This window comes from Mustelus asterias, unplaced genomic scaffold (assembly GCF_964213995.1).
Source record: "Mustelus asterias unplaced genomic scaffold, sMusAst1.hap1.1 HAP1_SCAFFOLD_311, whole genome shotgun sequence".
Classification (NCBI taxonomy): domain Eukaryota; kingdom Metazoa; phylum Chordata; class Chondrichthyes; order Carcharhiniformes; family Triakidae; genus Mustelus; species Mustelus asterias.
The window spans coordinates 4,594-24,879 of NW_027590275.1; the positions used below are offsets into that span (position 1 = coordinate 4,594).

Below are 20,286 nucleotides of genomic sequence, written 5' to 3' on the forward strand. Positions count from 1 at the left end.
ACGCTCTCCAGTGCAATCATGTCCTTATTATAGCGATGTGAACAGAAATGCACACAATCCTCCAGCTGTGGCCTCACCAAAGTATTGTCCAGCTCCAACTGAATCTTCCTGCTCTTACAATCATACATTGATACTCCATCCCTTCCGCTACATGAGTCTTCACAACTCGCAGATTAAACGGCTTTTTCCACATCGAAAAACATTACCTACGGGAGCTGGAGCTTATCCTTGTATTTTCGAGGATCTGGGACTAACTGGGCGATCTAAGAATAGAACTGAAAAACATATATAATCACTATATTGATGACATTGTGCTAACATCAGGTTAGCAGTCGATGCGTTGACCATGTGCCCTGATGGATCAGGCGTCTTACTTCGATTTTTCTCGTGATGGTTTACAGGTTCGAGTCCACTCGCCGTCGCTTGTGTCAGGAATCTGGTGGAACTCCCATGGAACCGAGTTCTTTCCCGTCAGCTGAAACACACCTTTTCCTCCAAGCACTGCCGGGCTCTTTCTCAGAATGTATTTCCTTGTTATTTTGTAAATTTAATTCTCAGAGATGTCGGTATTTCTCCTCCTCCCCACCCACCACCCCGCGCCAACAATTCCGCAATATCTGTTTGATCGGGATACATTATTGATGTTCCTAAGTAGAACTTTTTTTTAATTCAATCGGTTGATTGAAATTCTGTGGAGGGAATTACCATCTCCTTCGGAAGAGGTGTAACAATTAGCTGAATGAACTGTTTTTGTTGACAGGGATGAAAGGTTATGTCACTGGGCTGGTAATCCAGAGGACCGCACTAATCTTCGGGGATGCGGAGTAAATCCCACGATGGCAGCTGATGTAATTAAATTCACTGATTTAATACATAGAAACATGGATATAAAATAGAAACAGGAGTTATCCATTCGGCCGAAATAAGTCTGCAATTTTAAGCTAGTTTCAATGACGGCGGCATTGAAATTCCCGTCGTTTGTTTTCCCACAGAAATCATCTTCATAGAACAATAGAGAACATTTGACACAACAGAAAACATCGTTACAGAGCTGAGAAAACTTCCACTCAAGACGGATCATATTTACAAAACGGGGAACACATTAACACAACAGGGAAAAATTTGACACAATCACAGTGAAGATCTCTTAACGGCAGAGTCTCAGTTCCACAACAGAGAGAACATTACACAGCAGAGAGCACAGTTACACAGCAGAAAATACATTTCAAAACAGGGCCTGTATTTGCGTAATAGAAAACATCTTTTCACAAATAATCAGTTTTTTCCATCTCAGTATCTTGCTGGTTTGTTCGGCACCTTTTCTGTCTGTCATTGTGTGTGTGTCCCGATAGTCTCTTACTGCTTTTCTGTGTGTCTTTCTCTGTCTGTTACCTTTTGATCTTGGAGTCAGACGCGCTGTCGTTCCGCCAAAAACTCACGATGCTTACTGCCTTTTACATCTGGGTTATGTTAGAACATAGAACATAGAGCAGTACAGCACAGAACAGACCCTTCGGCCCACGATGTTGTGCCGTGCTTTATCTGAAACCAAGATCAAGCTATCCCACTCCCTATCATCCTGGTGTGCTCCATGTGCCTATCCAATAACCGCTTAAATGTTCCTAAAGTGTCTGACTCCTCTATCACTGCAGGCAGTCCATTCCACACCCCAACCACTCTCTGCGTAAAGAACCTACCTCTGGTATCCTTCCTATATCTCCCAATACGAACCCTATAGTTATGCCCCCTTGTAATAGCTCCATCCACCCGAAGAAATAGTCTTTGAACGTTCACTCTATCTATCCACTTCATCATTTTATAAACCTCTATTAAGTCTCCCCTCAGCCTCCTCCGCTCCAGAGAGAACAGCCCTAGCTCCCTCAACCTTTTCTCATAAGACCTGCCCTCCAAACCAGGCAGCATCCTGGTAAATCTCCTATGCACTCTTTCCAGCGCTTCCACATCCTTCTTATGGTGAGGTGACCAGAACTGCACACAATATTCCAAATGTGGTCTCACCAAGGTCCTGTACAATTGGAGCATAACCCCACGGCTCTTAAACTCCAACCCCCTGTTAATAAAAGCTAACACACTATCGGCCTTCTTCACAGCTCTATCCACTTGAGTGGCAACCTTTAGAGATCTGTGGATATGGACCCCAATATCTCTCTGTTCCTCCACAGTCTTCAGAACCCCACCTTTGACCCTGTAATCCACATTTAAATTAGTCCTACCAAAATGAATCACCTCACATTTCTCAGGGTTAAACTCCATTTGCCATTTTTCAGCCCAGCTTTGCATCCTATCTATGTCTCTTTGCAGCCTACAACAGCCCTCCACCTCATCCACTACTCCACCAATCTTGGTGTCATCAGCAAATTTACTGATCCACCCTTCAGCCCCCTCCTCTAAGTCATTAATAAAAATCACAAAGAACAGAGGACCAAGCACTGATCCCTGTGGCACTCCGTTAGCAACCTGCCTCCAGTCCGAACACTTTCCATCCACCACCACCCTCTGTCTTCGATCAGATAGCCAGTTACCTATCCAATCGGCCAACTTTCCCTCTATCCCACAACTCCTTACTTTCATCATAAACCGACCATGGGGGACCTTATCAAACGCCTTACTAAAATCCATATATATGACATCAACTGCCCTACATTCATCAACACACTTAGTTACCTCCTCAAAAATTCAATCAAACTTCTGAGGCACGACTTGCCCTTCACGAATCCGTGCTGACTATCCCGGATTAACCTGCATATTTCTAAATGGTCGTAAATCCCAACCCTAAGGACCTTTTGCATCAATTTACCAACCACCGAAATAAGACTAACCGGTCTATAATTACCAGGGTCATTTCTATTCCCTTTCTTAAACAGAGGAACAACATTCGCCACTCTCCAGTCTTCTGGCACCATCCCCGTGGACAGTGAGGACCCAAAGATCAAAGCCAAAGGCTCTGCAATCTCATCCCTTGCCTCCCAAAGAATCCTAGGATATATTTCATCAGGCACAGGGGACATATTGACCTTCAGTTTATTCAAAACTGCCAGTACATCCTCCCTCCGAACATCTATTTCCTCCAGCCTATTAGCCTGTAACACCTTCTATTCCTCAAAACCATGGCCCCTCTCCTTGGTGAACACTGAAGAAAAGTATTCATTCATCACCTCGCCTATCTCTACTGACTCCATAAACAAGTTCCCACTTCTGTCCTTGACCGGCCCTAACCTCACCCTGGTCATTCTTTTATTCCTCACAGAAGAGTAAAAAGCCTTGGGGTTTTCCTTGATCCGACCCGCCAAGGACTTCTCATGTCCCCTCCGAGCTCTCCTCAGCCCCTTTTTCAGCTCATTCCTTGCTAACTTGTAACCCTCAATCGAGCCATATGAACCTTGTTTCCTCATTCCTACATAAGCTTCCCTCTTCCTTTTCACAAGACATTCCAACTCGTTCGTGAACCATGGTTCCCTCACTCGGTCATTTCCTCCCTGCCTGACAGGGACATACCTATCAAGGACACCCAGTATTTGTTCCTTGAAAAAGTTCCACTTTTCATTCGTGCCTTTCCCTGACAGTTTCTGTTCCCATCTTATGCCCCCTAATTCTTGCCTAATCGCATCATAATTACCTCTCCCCCCATTCTAAACCTTGCCCTGCCTTACGGCCCTATCCCTCTCCATTGCAATAACAAAAGACACCGAATTGTGGTCACTATCTCCAAAGTGCTCTCCCACAACCAAATCTAACACTTGGCCCAGTTCATTTCCCGGTACCAAATCCAATGTGGCCTCACCTCTTGTCGGCCAATCCACATATTGTGTCAGGAAACCCTCCTGCACGCACTGCACAAAAACTGCCCCAACCGAACTATTTGACCTACAAAGGTTCCAATCAATATTTGGAAAGTTAAAGTCCCCCATGACAACTACCCTGTGACCCCCACACATATCCATAATCTGCTTCGCAATTTCTTCCTCCACATCTCTATTACTATTTGGGGGCCTATAGTAAACTCCTAACAACGTGAACGCTCCTTTCCTATTTCTAACCTCAGCCCATATTACCTCAGTGTGGAGATCCCCCTCGAAGTGCCTTTCCGCAGCCGTTAAACTATCCTTGATTAACAATGCTACTCCTCCACCTCTTTTACCAGCTTCCCTACACTTACTGAAACATCTATTCCCCGGAACGTCCAACAACCATTCCTGTCCTTGTTCTACCCACGTCTCCATAATGGCCACAACATCGTAGTCCCAAGTACCAATCCACGCCAAGTTCATTTACCTTGTTCCGAATGCTCCTTGCATTGAAGTAGACACACTTCAACCCACCTTCCTGTCTCCCGGTTCCCACCCTTGACATTGATACCTTCCCCAATACCTCACCACCCTCAACACTGTCCACTGGAGTACAACTCCTTTTCCCACTCCCCTGACAAATTAGTTTAAACCCCCCTGAAGAGCCGTATCAAATTTCCGTCCCAGGATATTGGTGCCCTCTGTTTCAGGTGCACCCCGTCCTGTTTGTACAGGTCCGACCTTCCCCAGAATGTGTTCCAATTATCCACGTATCTGAAACCCTCCCTCCTACACCATCCCTGCAACCACATGTTTAACTGCACTCTCTCCCCGTTCCTCAACTCGCTATCACGTGGCACCGGTAACGTACCAGAGATGACCACATGTTTTGTTTTGGCTCTCAGCTTCCAGCCCAGCTCCCGAAGTTCCTGTTTTAAATCCCCATCCCTTCCTTACCTATGTCGTTGGTACCAATGTGTACCACGACTACCATGTTCAGTGAATTCAAAATCAAATAGGCACCAGAGAGGGGAACTATCTTTCGCTTTACATTCTGTGGATTTACATCGAATGGAAGAGTAACAGCGATAGACAGAGATTAACGAGAGTGCAGAAACACAGCATTATCCTATTGGAGTAATCTGTTCTTTTTTACGGGTGTTAAAATCACAAATGATGGCGGTCGGTGCATGTGACGAGGTGGCCGAGTCGTTAAAACGATGGACTGCTGACCGATTGTCTTCTGCACAATCCCAACCTCATGCGTGGTGTATTTGCTTTGCCTCCTTATTGAGGGTGAACTGTTGGTTCCTTTAATGTTTTGAAGTTCACGGGACCAAGATGAAGTATGGACACAAAGTCTTGAGAGATGAGTCGGCCAGCACAATTCCATATTCCCATAATTCTAATCCCATGAGAAACTCGATGTGACAATCAAATGAAAATTGAAATCAGGGTACCAGCTTTGGGCAGGATTTTGTCACTCTGAACACATGTGGTTTCAGAAGCTCCAAAGCAGACACCAGCTTCATTTGCGGCAATCGTGGCAGATTTTGTCTTTCCAGAATCGTCAGCCATGAAAATTATTGCTGTATTACCTGGATTGGCCATGCTAAATTGGCACGTAGTGTCAGGTGGATTAGCACGGTAAATATGTGAGGTTACGGGGATACGGGCTGGGTGGGATTCTTCTCGGTGCAGGCTCGTGGGGCCGAGTGTTCTCCTTCCACACTGTGGGGTTTTATGAAGTTCGAGGCGGCAGTTTCACTTATCTGAGAACACTGACACAGCAGTTCCTTCTTTCTTCAAATTTTTCCCGAAAACCTGACTCCGATAAGGTTCGGACCAACAACCTTTGAACATCTCACAAGACAATGACGAGCAGTCCAACATGTCAATCTTGGCGCCACAGAGACAGAGCTGCAGCATTCATTCACCATTCCCAGATGGGAATTTCTGACTTCGTCGAACAGATAGTTTAAACGTTCAGCAATTGGACAGTGACTGCATTTCAAAAATACTTTATCGGCATTAAAATAGTTTGGAACGTCCTGTGGTTCTCAAGCCCTCCGTATACACAGGATCTGCTCGGATGAGGAGGATCGCAACAGACACCTCCAGACGCTGAAAGATGCCCTCATAAGAACAGGATATGGCGCTAGACTCATTGATCAACAGTTCCAACGCGCCACAGCGAAAAACCGCACCGACCTCCTCAGAAGACAAACACGGGACACGGTGGACAGAGTACCCTTCGTTGTCCAGTACTTCCCCGGAGCGGAGAAGCTACGGCATCTCCTCCGGAGCCTTCAACATGTCATTGTTGAAGACGAACATCTCGCCAAGGCCATCCCCACACCCCCACTTCTTGCCTTCAAACAACCGCACAACCTCAAACAGACCATTGTCCGCAGCAAACTACCCAGCCTTCAGGAGAACAGTGACCAAGACACCACACAACCCTGCCACAGCAACCTCTGCAAGACGTGCCGGATCATCGACACAGATGCCATCATCTCACGTGAGAACACCATCCACCAGGTACATGGTACCTACTCTTGCAACTCGGCCAACGTTGTCTACCTGATACGCTGCAAGAAAGGATGTCCCGAGGCATGGTACATTGGGGAAACTATGCAGACGCTGCGACAACGGATGAATGAACACCGCTCGACAATCACCAGGCAAGACTGTTCTCTTCCTGTTGGGGAGCACTTCAGCGGTCACGGGCATTCGGCCTCTGATATTCGGGTAAGCGTTCTCCAAGGCGGCCTTCGCGACACACGACAGCGCAGAGTCGCTGAGCAGAAACTGATAGCCAAGTTCCGCACACACGCGGACGGCCTCAACCGGGATATTGGGTTCATGTCACACTATTTGTAACGCCCACAGTTGCGTGGACCTGCAGAGTTTCACTGGCTGTCTTGTCTGGAGACAATACACATCTTTTTAGCCTGTCTTGATGCTGTCTCCACTCCCATTGTTTTGTCTCTTAAAGACTGGATTAGTTGTAAGTATTCGCATTGCAACCATTATTCATGTAAATTGAGTCTGTGTCTTTATAAGTTCTGTTTGTGAACTGAATTCCCACTCACCTGAAGAAGGGGCTCAGAGCCTCGAAAGCTTGTGTGGCTTTTGCTACCAAATAAACCTGTTGGACTTTAACCTGGTGTTGTCAAACTTCTTACTGTGTTTACCCCAGTCCAACGCCGGCATCTCCACGTTAAGGGTAAGATCCAGGCATGGATAGAGGATTGGCTGACTGGCAGAAGGCAGAGAGTGGGGATAAAGAGGTCTGTTTCAGGATGGCAGCCGATGTTGAGTGGTGTGCCTCAGGGATCAGTGCTGGGACCACAACTTTTCACCATATACATTAACAATTTGGAAGCAGGAAGTGAAAGCTCTGTTGCTAGGTTTGCAGATGATACAAAGATATGGAGAGGGACAGGTAGTATTGAGGAAGCAGGGAGGCTGCAGAAGGACTTGGACAGGCTAGGAGAGTGGGCAAAGAAGTGGCAGATGGAATACAATGTGGAAAAGTGTGAGGTTATGCACTTTGGAGGGAGGAATGGAGGCATAGACTATTTTCTAAATGGGAAAATGCTGACGAAATCAGAAGCGCAAAGGGACTTGGGAGTCATTGTTCAAGATTCTCTGAAGGTTAACTGGCAGGGTCAGTTGGCAGTTCGGAAGGCAAATGCAATGTTAGCATTCATGGCGAGAGGGATACAATACAAGAGCAGTGATGTACTTCTGAGGCTGTACAAGGCTCCAGTCACACCCCATTTGCAGTATTGTGAGCAGCTTTGGGCCCCGTATCGAAGGAAGGATGTGCTGGCCTTGGAAAGGGCCCAGAGGAGGTTCACAAGAATGATCCCTGGAATGAAAAGCTTGTCATATGAGGAACGGTTGAGGACTCTGGGTCTGCACTCATTGGAGTTCACAAGGATGAGGGGGGACCTTGTTGAAACTTATAGGATACTGTGAGGCCTGGATAGAGTGGACATGGAGAGGTTATTTCCAAAATCAGGAAAAACTAGAACCAGAGGGCACAATCTCAGGCTAAAGGGACGATCCTTTAAAAAATAGATGTGGAGTAATTTCTTCAGCCAGAGACTGGTGAATCTGTGGAACTCTTTGTCGCAGAAGGGTGTGGAGGCCAAGTCATTGAGTGTTTTTTAAGACAGAGATAGATAGACTTGATTAATAAGGGGACCAGGCATTATGGGGAAAAGGCAGGAGAATGGGAAAGAGAAAAATATCAGTCATGATTGGCGGACCAGACTCGATTGTCCGAGTGGCCTAATTCTGCTCCGATAACTTATGGTCTCACACGCTGTATCAGAGTGAGTAAATCCCACACACACACACACTGTATCAGAGAGTGAGTAAATCCCCCACACACACACTGTATCAGAGAGTGAGTAAATCCCACATTCACACACAGTATCAGAGAGTGAGTAAATCCCACACTCACACACTGTATCAGAGAGTGAGTAAATCCCACACTCTCACACTGTGTCAGAGAGTGAGTAAATCCCACACTCTCACACTGTATCCGAGAGTGAGTAAATCCCACACTCACACTGTATCCGAGAGTGAGTAAATCCCACACTCACACTGTATCAGAGAGTGAGTAAATCCCACACTCACGCTGTATCCGAGAGTGAGTAAATCCCACATTCACACACTGCATCAGAGAGTGAGTAAATCCCACACTCACACTGTATCAGAGTGTGAGAAAATCCCACACTCACACACTGTATCAGAGAGTGAGTAAATCCCACACTCACACACTGTATCAGAGAGTGAGTAAATCCCACACTCACACACTGTATCAGAGAGTGAGTAAATCCCACACTCACACACTGTATCAGAGAGTGAGTAAATCCCACACTCACACACTGTATCAGAGAGTGAGTACATCCCACACTCACACACTGTATCAGAGAGTGAGTAAATCCCACACTCACACACTGTATCAGAGAGTGAGTAAATCCCACACTCACACACTGTATCAGAGAGTGAGTAAATCCCACACTCACACACTGTATCACAGAGTGAGTAAATCCCACACTCACCCTGTATCCGAGAGTGAGTAAATCCCACATTCACACACTGCATCAGAGAGTGAGTAAATCCCACACTCACACTGTATCAGAGAGTGAGTAAATCCCACATTCACACACAGTATCAGAGAGTGAGTAAATCCCACACTCACACACTGTATCAGAGAGTGAGTAAATCCCACACTCTCACACTGTGTCAGAGAGTGAGTAAATCCCACACTCACGCTGTATCCGAGAGTGAGTAAATCCCACACTCACACTGTATCCGAGAGTGAGTAAATCCCACACTGCATCAGAGAGTGAGTAAATCCCACACTCACACGCCGGATCAGAGAGTGAGTAAATCCCACACTCACACTGTATCAGAGAGTGAGTAAATCCCACACTCACACACTGTATCAGAGAATGAGTAAATCCCACACTCACACACTGTATCAGAGAGTGAGTAAATCCCACACTCACACACTGTATCAGAGAGTGAGTAAATCCCACACACACTGTATCAGAGAGTGAGTAAATCCTACACTCACACACTGTATCAGAGAGTGAGTAAATCCCACATTCACACACTGTATCAGAGAGTGAGTAAATCCCACACACACACACGGTATCAGAGAGTGAGTAAATCCCACACTCACACTGTATCAGAGAGTTAGTAAATCCCACACTCACACACTGTATCAGAGAGTGAGTAAATCCCACACACACACACTGTATCAGAGAGTGAGTAAACCCCACACTCACACACTGTATCAGAGAGTGAGTAAACCCCACACTCACACACTGTATCAGAGAGTGAGTAAATCCCACACACACACAGTGTTAGAGAGTGAGTAAATCCCACACACACACAGTGTTAGAGAGTGAGTAAATCCCACACACACACAGTGTTAGAGAGTGAGTAAATCCCACACTCACACACTGTATCAGAGAGTGAGTAAATCCCACACTCACACACTGTATCAGAGAGTGAGTAAATCCCACACTCACACACTGTATCAGAGAGTGAGTAAATCCCACACACACACTGTATCAGAGAGTGAGTAAATCCCACACACACACTGTATCAGAGTGAGTAAATCCCACACACACACTGTATCAGAGAGTGAGTAAATCCCACACACACACACTGTGTTAGAGAGTGAGTAAATCCCACACTCACACACTGTGTTAGAGAGTGAGTAAATCCCCCCCACACACACTGTGTTAGAGAGTGAGTAAATCCCACACACACACACTGTGTTAGAGAGTGAGTAAATCCCACACTCACACACTTTACCAGAGATTCACAGTTCCTGAAGGAATCCCACACTCCCGCACAGTCCCTCTGTGGAGAACGGTCCCTCACACCCACAGTCAGGGGACATTTCCCGGTGGATCTTTACACACTGACAAACTGGCGCTGGAGATTCTTTGTAAAATGTATTTCCTGATTTAGTAAGGAGGCTTGTGATTGGCGGAAACACCTCAATCAGATTGGTCTGTTTTCATATTCACTCAAATGAATCCCTGATAAGTGACTGTAATAACTTTCAAAATGTCCAATCACAATCATTGCTTTCCCAATTCCTCATTAGCATAGTTCTGTGGGACTGTCTATTTAATCAGCGCTCGGAAGGCGTTTGCTTTTTTTCTGCGTGAAATTGAAGGTGGCTGATGAGAAGAAACCAACATCGAAACCAGCTCCCAAGAAGGGAGCGAAGAAAGTGATTAAGAAACCGGGAACAAAGGGCGGCAAGAAGCGACGAAAGTCGAGGAAGGAGAGTTACTCCATCTACATCTACAAAGTGATGAAGCAGGTTCACCCCGACACCGGCATCTCCTCCAAAGCCATGAGCATCATGAACTCGTTCGTGAACGATATTTTCGAGCGCATCGCGGGTGAGGCTTCCCGCCTGGCCCATTACAACAAGCGCAGCACCATCAGCTCCCGGGAGATCCAGACCGCCGTGCGCCTGCTGCTGCCCGGAGAACTGGCCAAGCACGCCGTGTCGGAAGGGACAAAGGCGGTGACCAAGTACACCAGCTCCAAGTAAAACTCCCCCATGGACTGAAAAACACCCCAAACACAACGGCTCTTTTAAGAGCCACCCACAATCTCTGTGAAAAAGCTGCGCCATCTTTTCCCTTATTGAGTGAATGAGAAATGTCTTTCTGGAGGATAGAGATTTGTCCCGTTCCGGAATGCTGTGAATGGGACTTCATATCCGCCCCTCACACACACTTTCACATTGAAGGGACAATCAAACTGAACTGAGAGCAGATTTTAAATCCCAGTCTGGGGATCGTCACGGACAATGGGCAGAAAAAATATCAGGAGGTAATTATTTAAATTTGATTATAACTATATTCAGAGTTTCACGACTCTGAATTAAATTATTATTTTTTTCTCGGGCGATCTGGGAGCCGCTCCCGGAACAGAGTAAAGGCGGGAATGAAGAGGTTATTCTCGGGCTGATCTGTTTATTCCGCAGCTTTCCCAGAGGGCGGAATCACTGAGATTTCTGCACACACAGGACCTGAGTCCATTGCAGCGCTTTTCAGATCTGTCTCCCCCAGGCCCTCCTCCTTCTCCGGTGACAAAGCTGCCTTGTTCCACCGGCGGGATAGAGTCAGGGATTCTCTCCGCACTTCCCATTGTAACATTCTCGGCCGCTTTCAGGGGATAGGATCAGAAATCAGCCGTTTCTCTCTGTCCCTGTGAAGCCTGTGTGAAGGAGTTGGTTGGTGATCTCTTTGGTTCTGCTTTTTTCACTGAGCTGAGATTTGCTCCGTTTTAAATTGCGGAACGGGGTCTGATTACCGCAGGTTATAGATAAGAGATTGAGAAATTCAAACTGTTCCTACAATAGCGCCAGGATTCTGTGAGGGAAAATACAATAAACGGATTATAAAGTGTGAGATTGAAATAGTTTCCTGAACATTCAGGCGTTCCGTTATTTTTTAATTTTTTCTGCACTGAAATTGGCGGGTTTTTCCAATTTGAAAATGTGAACCAATCAAACCCTCCCATTTCTTCGACCTGGCACTCCGATTGGTTAAGAATGTGATTGAAATGTGAGTGACCAATCAGAGCTAGAGTCTGGCTGCAGCCTCACAAACCGCTCACAATGATTATTAATAGAGATTAAACTGACGGAATCTGGATTTGAGATATTAAATGTACTTTGTTTCCCAGACAAATATTTGACAGATCCAAAACAAACGTGATATTTCCTCCACACAAGTTACAGGGGAAATTGTCGCCAACTCCTTCTCACACACAGTCCGTACATTGTCACTGACAGCTCAGAGACACAGACAGCTGATCAATTCCACAGACCCAAACAGCAGGAGAGACAGATGATGTGCCTATTTGACAGCTCGTTCTCGTACCAGAATGGTCGAGTGGTTAAGGCTTAAGATCCAATGGCCATATGTCTGCGTGGGTTCAAACCCCACGCCTGCTAAATGAATTTTTAACACTACAGTCTGCACCCTCTCCTTTCCTTCTCCCCTCTACTCTGTGAACGGTATGATTCGTCCGTTTTACGCAAGAAGCAATACCTTTCACTGTGTACCAATACATCAAATCAAACTCAGTGCCATTGATAGGGGGATCCATAAATCGCAGTCCAAATTCTCACCTAATATTGGATCATCACTGTGTCAATCCCACAATAGAGCAGCCACAGCTCCAAATTCAATATCTGATCAAACTGACAAATGGTTTTCGGTTAAAAGTTACACAATGCACCTTAATAATGTACACTGAGATTCGAGTTAAATACCACCCACATCAGGGGTTTAAAAGTGGCCCATAGTTTGTATCCTCACAAATACATTCATACAAAGCCTAATCTCAAATACATTCTCAGATTGAGATATTCTGAGAGCTCGTATAACCTGAGATACAAATTCAGATTCCAGTTGAAAACTCACCCAGGTTATGAAACTTAAAGTTACAACATCAATTTGATTACTTTGAATTGAACTATAGTTTATTAACTAATCCTAACTCCCCACTCACACTGAGCCAGATGGACGATACTACATGAATTCCAGACTGAGTTTCCTTTTACATTCATGTCAAAATTCTTCCTCAGAATCAGGCTGAGTGTCACAGATCAAATCAGTGTGAACAACCTGAGTGAAGCTTGCATAGCAATCCAGTATCAGATTGAAGGATACATTATCTTTTACAATTGTGTTCAGAGTGACACAGATTTAATGTTGGGCCGAAATTCACATACATTGTTTGCTTCAAACCTACCACATCAGTGGCCTGTTGTTTTGCTGGAAATTTATATAGAATGAATCCAAACTTATAAATAGATTGAAGATTACATGATGAATCCCATGCTCACATTGAGTCATAGACTCTGACATACACACGATAATTCTCAAACATGTGCTCAGTGTTAGATGAATGAATCTCATGCTGCACACACAGCACCAGGGACTGAAAGTTACATCTGATTATCACACTTACATAGCAGTATCCCAGACACTGAGTACCAGTGACAGATTCAGAATGATCCCACACTCACACACATTATGACAGTCTGACCAATACATATGATTTGCACCCTTTAGAAACAGCAGCAGATATACTCAGATGCTGAATGAACCCCAAATCACGTATGGTACCAGAGAGAGAAACATAAATCCTACCCTAATATTCCATCTTTGTGACAGATCAGAATGCCTGCCAAACTCATACAATTTCAGAGAATACTGAATACTGCACTCGTGTGGTACCAGAAAGATTCCTATTCAGAATTGTGTTTAAATGCATATACAATAGCACTGACTGATGGTCACACACACAAACACACACACGCTAACTGAAATGGAGTCTTTAAGCCAAAGGTAGATAGATTGTTGATAAGCAAAGAGGTAAAAGGTATTAAGGTTAGGCAGGAGTGTGGAGTCGATGTTCAAATCAGATCAGCCATGATGTTATAGAATGGAGGAGCAGACTCGAGTGGTCTATTCCTGCTCAGATTTTGAATGATCACACATGCTATTCTTAAGAGATTCAGAATGAGTCCCAAATTCACTTGCAGTATCAGAAAGTAACTGATAGACAAAATCCCTTGCTCAACTACTGTTCCAAACACAGGTTCAAATAATGATGCAACATGCATCCTGCAGCAAAAAATGCAAGATACATATGGCATATGGTACAGATATATTGCACCAGAGAATGACAGATACAGAATGAATCCAGCCACAATGAAGGAACAGCGATATATTCCCAAGTGAGAATGGTAAGTGACTTGGAGGGGAAGGTCCATTTAATGGTGTTTCCATGAGTCAACTGTTCTTGTCCTTCTCTAGACGGTAGTGCTCTTTGGTTTGAAAGATGCGACTGAAGGAACATTTGTGAGTTCCAGTAGCTCATCTTGGAGGTAGTAAGTACTGCTGCCACTGTGTGTCAGTGGTCAAGGGCATGTGTGTTTACAGATGGGATGTCAATCATGAGGGATGCTTTGTCCGGGATGGTGTCAAACCTCTTGAGTGTTGCTGGTGCTGCATTAACCCAGGCAAGTGGAGATTAATCCATCATACTCCTGATTTGTGCCTGGTAGATGGTGAACAGTGTTTGGCAGTCAGGATCTTTGTTACTCACCGTGGGATTCTGTGTCTCTGACCTGCCTTGTAGCCCTTGTATTACATCGCTAGTCCAATTGAAGGTAATCACAAAGATATTGATATAATTTCATTTAATGTCAAGGGACAATGGTTAGATTCTCTCTTGCTGGAAATGGTCTTTGTCTGGTACATGTGTGGTGTGATTGTTATTTGCCACATCTCAGCCCAAGCTTGGATACTGTCCAGTTCTTGCTGCATTTGGGAATCGTCTACTTCGGTAACTGAAGAGTCCTGAATGGTGCTAAACATTGCACAGTCATCAGCGAGCATCTCCAATTCTGACCTTATGGTGGAAGGGTCTGGGACAGTAACTTGACAAACTCGGGAAATGGTCTCCTGAGGATGAAATGACTGACCACCACAACCATCTGGCTTTATGCTGGATCAAGTTCCAACCAGTGGAGAGGTTTCCATGATTCCCATCGACTTTGCTTTTGCTGAGGATCCTTGATGCTGAACTCGGTCAAATCCTGTTTTGATGTCAAGGGCAGTCACTCTCATCTCATCTCAGAGGATAGTTAGTCAGTGGAATTCCCTTCCCCAGACAACAGTTGAGACTGGATCATTGAATATGTTCTAGGCTGAATTAGACAGATTATACAAGGGAGTGAATGGTTGCTGCAAAAGTTCGAAAAGTCGAATTGCAGCCACAATTATTTTAGTTATGATCTTTTTCCTTGGTCCATTCATAGGATGTGCGTATCACTGGCCAGCATTTATTACCCATCCACGTATCGAGTCAACCACATTGCTGTCGTTCTGAAGTCACATGTAGGCCACACAAGGTAATTTCATCAGATTTCCTGCCCTAAAGCACATTAGTGAACCAGATGGATTTTTCCAACAATGGTTCCATCGCCATCACTCGATTCTTATTTTCAAATTACTTTTTATTGAAATCAAATTCTACCATCTGCTGTGGAGGGTTTCGAACCTGGGTGCCCAGAACATTAGCTGAGTTTCCAGATTAATAGTCGAGCGATGATACCACGAGACCATCGCCTCCCTTCTTGAATGATGGTGCAGGACTGAGGGGCTGAATGGCCTGACTCCTGCCCGTATTTCTAATATGATAGTAACCGTCATAATTGAATCCATTTTATTTTCATCTAGATTTTCTCTTGATTTTGCTTTCAGCTGGCAGTTGTTCATCATTCTTCAATTCACACCTCCTTCAGACACATCTCTGTTTGCTGTTACTTGTTCCTTTCACACTCCCTTTAGCCTTGCAGCACCAATTATTTTATTACTTAATCACTGCTGCCCTCCACCTTGCTTTGGAAAGCACAAGACAAAAGGTTCCACGAATTTCAGTAATGAGGCAGGAGCAGGATTAATTAATAATCTGACAGTAAATAAACATCAAACACTGAGTGACCACAATATGTTAGAGGCAGACATTCAGTGCGAGGAGAAAGGACCCTCGCAGGTCACAGTTTTGACCTGAAGTAAGGCCGAGAAGGGTGAAATATGTTGTAAACCGAACACGTTAAAATCCGTCCAGCTATGAAGAGGCGAATCAAGGGAACAATCAGAGAGACTGAAAAAAGTATTTCATACAATGTGTATGCAATGTGCAAACCTGAAGAAAGGAAACTTCACTTTCTCAGTTTATGGTGATTTTGGGAACTGAATTTCATGTTTTAAACCAGTAATTAAGAAAAAAATGGTGATTTCTGTCCAAATAAGGATTAACTCTGTTTTTAACGTGATCCTGTGTCCGCTGTGCTGATATTCTTGTCCTTCTCAATAGTACATGTCACAGGGAGGACGCTGCTGCCCATATAAGCATGGTGGCTTACTGCAGGGTGCCCTGTAGATCAGAAATAGTGCAGCTAATATGTCTAAACTTCACTAGATTGTTTTCATTGAAGAAAATAGCTTTTTTTCTATTCGGACAATCATAGAGTGATGGTGAATAATTCAAGATCATTCGGATCATCACGCCTGTGTCAGCTGTTTGGGAGAAACGGGCTGAAAGGGAAAAACCTTGGCTTGTGTATCTTTGCAACATTTACAGCTTGTGTCCGTGTGTGAGTAAATGGCATTTTAGCGATCTGTTGCTCATTCAAATGTTAACGAGGAGCGAGAAGCGGAAGAAAATTACAGCATCCTGGGCGGAAATGTCAAATCATTTTGAAGGAGCCGCTGAGGAATTATTTTTGCTGTTGTTCAAAACGTAATAGCAGAGAATGGTTTCGATCCATCGACCTCTGGGTTATGGGCCCAGCACGCTTCCGCTGCGCCACTCTGCTCCACAATTAAAATTGCCTGCGAACTATTGTGAATGTGTCACAGGTTTTCACTTCCGTGTTCATCATTGGAGTGCATGCGCTCGGCTGCTCCCCCTAGCGCCACAATTCCACTGTCACCAAGAATGGAAAACACAGAAAGACACACAGACGAACCGACAGATAGTCAGGATACACAAGATCACACACAGGCAAAGGAGAATGGACTGAGTGGTCATTAATGTAAATCCCAAGATGTCTCCTGTTTCTAACCTTCTTCTTGTTTAATTCTGCTTCCTCGTTTCTAAATAGATCCTCTGCTGTGGAACTGCGATCTCTGCTGTGGAACTGTGATCTCTGCTGCGGAACTGTGATCCCTGCTGCGGAACTGTGATCCCTGCTGTGGAACTGTGATCCCTGCTGTGGAACTGTACTTTCTGCTGTGGAACTGTGATCTCTGCTGTGGAACTCTTTTCCCTGTTGTGGAAAAGTTCTCAGTGCTGTGGAACTGTGCTCGCTGCTGTGGAACTGTGCTCTCCGCTGTGGAACTGTGATCTCTGCTGTGGATCTGTGATCTCTGTTGTGGATCTGTGATCTCTGCTCTGGATCTGTGATCTCTGCTGTGGAACTGTGATCTCTGCTGTGGAACTGTGCTCTCTGCTGTGGACCTGTGCTCTCTGCTGTGGAACTGTGTTCTCTGCTGTGGAACTGCGCTCCCTGCTGTGGAACTGCGCTCCCTGCTGTGGAACTGCGCTCCCTGCTGTGGAACTGTGCTCTCTGCTGTGGAACTGTGATATCTGCTGTGGTACTGTGATCCCTGCTGTGGAACTGTGCTCTCTGCTGTGGAACTGTGATCTCCGCTGTGGAACTCATTTCCCTGTTGTGGAAAAATACTCTCTGCTGTGGAACGGTGCTCTCTGCTGTCAAACTGTGATCTCTGCTGTGGAATTGTGCTCTCTGCTGTGAAACTGTGCTCAGGGGTTACATTTTCCACTCTCCAAACTGCTTAGACTGTTAAAGAATGTAGAGAATGTTGGATCCATTCTTCCCATTGCCACTTCGTTTAGAACCCTGTGATGTAGATTATTGGGCTTTGGAGATTTTGCAGCCCTCAGTCCCATTAATTTCTCCAGCACTATATATTTTAGTAATATTAAATCCCCCCAATTTCTAGACCATGGTTCCCGAGCATTGCTGGGAAGTTATTTGTGTGTTCCTCCATGAAGACAGCATGAAAACATTTATTTAATTGCGCTGCCATTTCCTTGTTCTCCATTATAAATTTGTCCATATCCGAATGCAAAGCACCTAAATTTATCTTTGTTATATTTTTTCACATACTAACATAAGCTTTAATAGTCCAATTGTCAGCGACTTGCAAGTTCACTCTCGTACAGCATTTTATCCCTCTAACCAATCTCTTTGTCCTCCTTTCCTGAAATAAAAACTGTTCCCAATCCTTCGGGTTTCAACTTTTTCTTTCAACTTTATAAAAATCATCATCATATCTAATAATACCTAATTTTATTAGCCATGATTGGGTCATTTTTCCTGTTATGTTTTTGCGACTGAAGGAAATCTACAACTGTTACAATGCAAGCATTTCTTCCTTAAATATCAGACACTGCCTATCCACCTTCGTGCCCCTTCATCGAGTTTCCCAATCTATTTTAGCCAACTCACCTGTAATACATTCTGAGTTTCCTTTGTTTAGAGCTGGGACTTCAGTTTAAGCTTGGATTTGAATCTTTGTTCTGACTGAAGACAGGTGTTTCACAAAGCAGACACTCAATCTATCCAACCCAGAGCAAACCACATTGTGAGCATTGAATGTATTCTACAAAATTGAAACATAAAACGTTCAGATACATCAATATTTCTCCTGGCCGTATAATTAAGGTCTTGAACAATGCGTACTGATAATGGAGCTTTCCATTTGAGAAATTCTGATATTTCTTCCTTTTTCCTCAGCCACTGATCTCCCCACTCTGTGGCTGACAGCATACTCATCTGTGTCTGCTCTTGTCCCACACCTCTGCTCTCACCCCGTCTCTATATTCTCTGTATTATGGTAATGCTTCCTCCTTTAAATTACCAACTTTTTCAATGGATTAGCTCTCAGCATTTTTACCACCTCTAGCTTGTGTGATGCTGTCACCAAACATTCCTTCCCCTCCGAATACTGCAGTCCTTTCCTAACAGCTTCTATTTGTCGTTTTGACTTTCCATGGCACCTGTCAAGGTGCAACAACAGGCCTTTTACCTCTTTTCTCCTCATCAGAAACCCCCTCAATGAATCCTACTGGACTTATCATTTAAATGTAGTGTGCTGTATTTGCTGCTCACAATGTACTCTGCTCTACATTCTGATGACAGATGTACAGATTGTGGAACATTTCCATTCAGTCCACAAGTAGCACACTATTTGTGATAATTCCTATCATTTTAATTCTGTGCTTTGCTCACACTGATCATTCTGTCCTTGGTCTTCTCTAGTGCTCCAATGGAACTCATGCACCCCTCTTGACGACACAGTGCTCACTATCTTTACTTGTACTCTTACTATTTCCTTTAGACTGTTTGCCATTTTATGCGCGTGTGTTGCACACAATCACAAACCTCCCTTTTGGTTTTTTTTGCCATCTGCCGTTCTCCGTAGCATTTTCTTAAAATCTTCGATCACATTTGTAACTTTCACCAGTGCTGATGAAAGGATGTTGATCTGAAAGTTTAAACCTGATCACTATTTACCCCCGCAGGTCCATACTTGTTGTGTACATCCAGATTTTCAAAATTAAGTTTGTACTTCCAGCATTCATAGTTTTTGATGTCTGTAGGCACGTTAACAGGAGTTTTCATGGAGGTGTTCAAAATCATGGACAGCTTTAATAGAGTAAATTGGCATAAACTGTTCCTGTTGCATGAGGACATTGATTCATTATGATTTGTTAAAAAAGTAAAGATATTGTGAGCAAACACATGTTTACTTACATAGGGAGCTAGTTTCTGTAAATCCTGAATACGCTGTTTAAAAAACTGGGGAATCTGATGCAAAATTTTTTCAAAGAGCAGTTGGAGAAAAACCGTTTTAAAGGGCGAATTTTAGGGCATAAAGAGGAAATGGGGCGGATTCGCTACGAAATCTCTGGCAGAATTCTGATGGGTTTAAATATAACCCCATATGCTGTGTGGAGTTTGCACATTCTCCTCGTGTCTGCGTGGGTTTCCTCCGGGTGCTCCGGTTTCCTCCCACAATCCAAAGATGTGCGGGTTGGGCTGATTGGCCAGGTTAAAAATTGCCCCTTAGAGTCCAAAGATGCGTAGGTTAGAGTGATTAGCGGGTAAATATGTGGGGGTAGGGCCTGGGTGGGATTGTGGTCGGTGCAGACTCGATGGGCCGAATGGCCTCTTTCTGCACTGTAGGGTTTCTATGATTTCTATGATATGCTGTATTATTCCATGAAATGGTGGGCAGTGTAACCCACAATGCACCGCGAGCGTGAATACGGTCTATCTCAGTCAGAATGATCCGCACTGCGCAGG

General features: G+C 44.5%; 1 protein-coding gene and 1 non-coding gene across 2 annotated transcripts; one reads left to right on the plus strand and one right to left on the minus strand.

Moving 5' to 3' along the window:
* Nucleotides 1-401: 401 nt before the first annotated feature.
* LOC144486291 (uncharacterized) lies at nucleotides 402-18,842 on the plus strand (the record flags this gene model as incomplete). The annotated part of the gene is made up of 3 exons (XM_078204351.1): nucleotides 402-566; nucleotides 10,484-11,195; nucleotides 17,056-18,842. Coding segments are annotated over 2 exons (593 nt in total), but the record flags the coding sequence as incomplete, so codon positions are not given.
* Nucleotides 16,696-16,767, minus strand: trnam-cau (transfer RNA methionine (anticodon CAU)). The gene has a single exon. It is a non-coding gene; the product is annotated as a tRNA-Met (tRNA).
* Nucleotides 18,843-20,286: the final 1,444 nt, after the last annotated feature.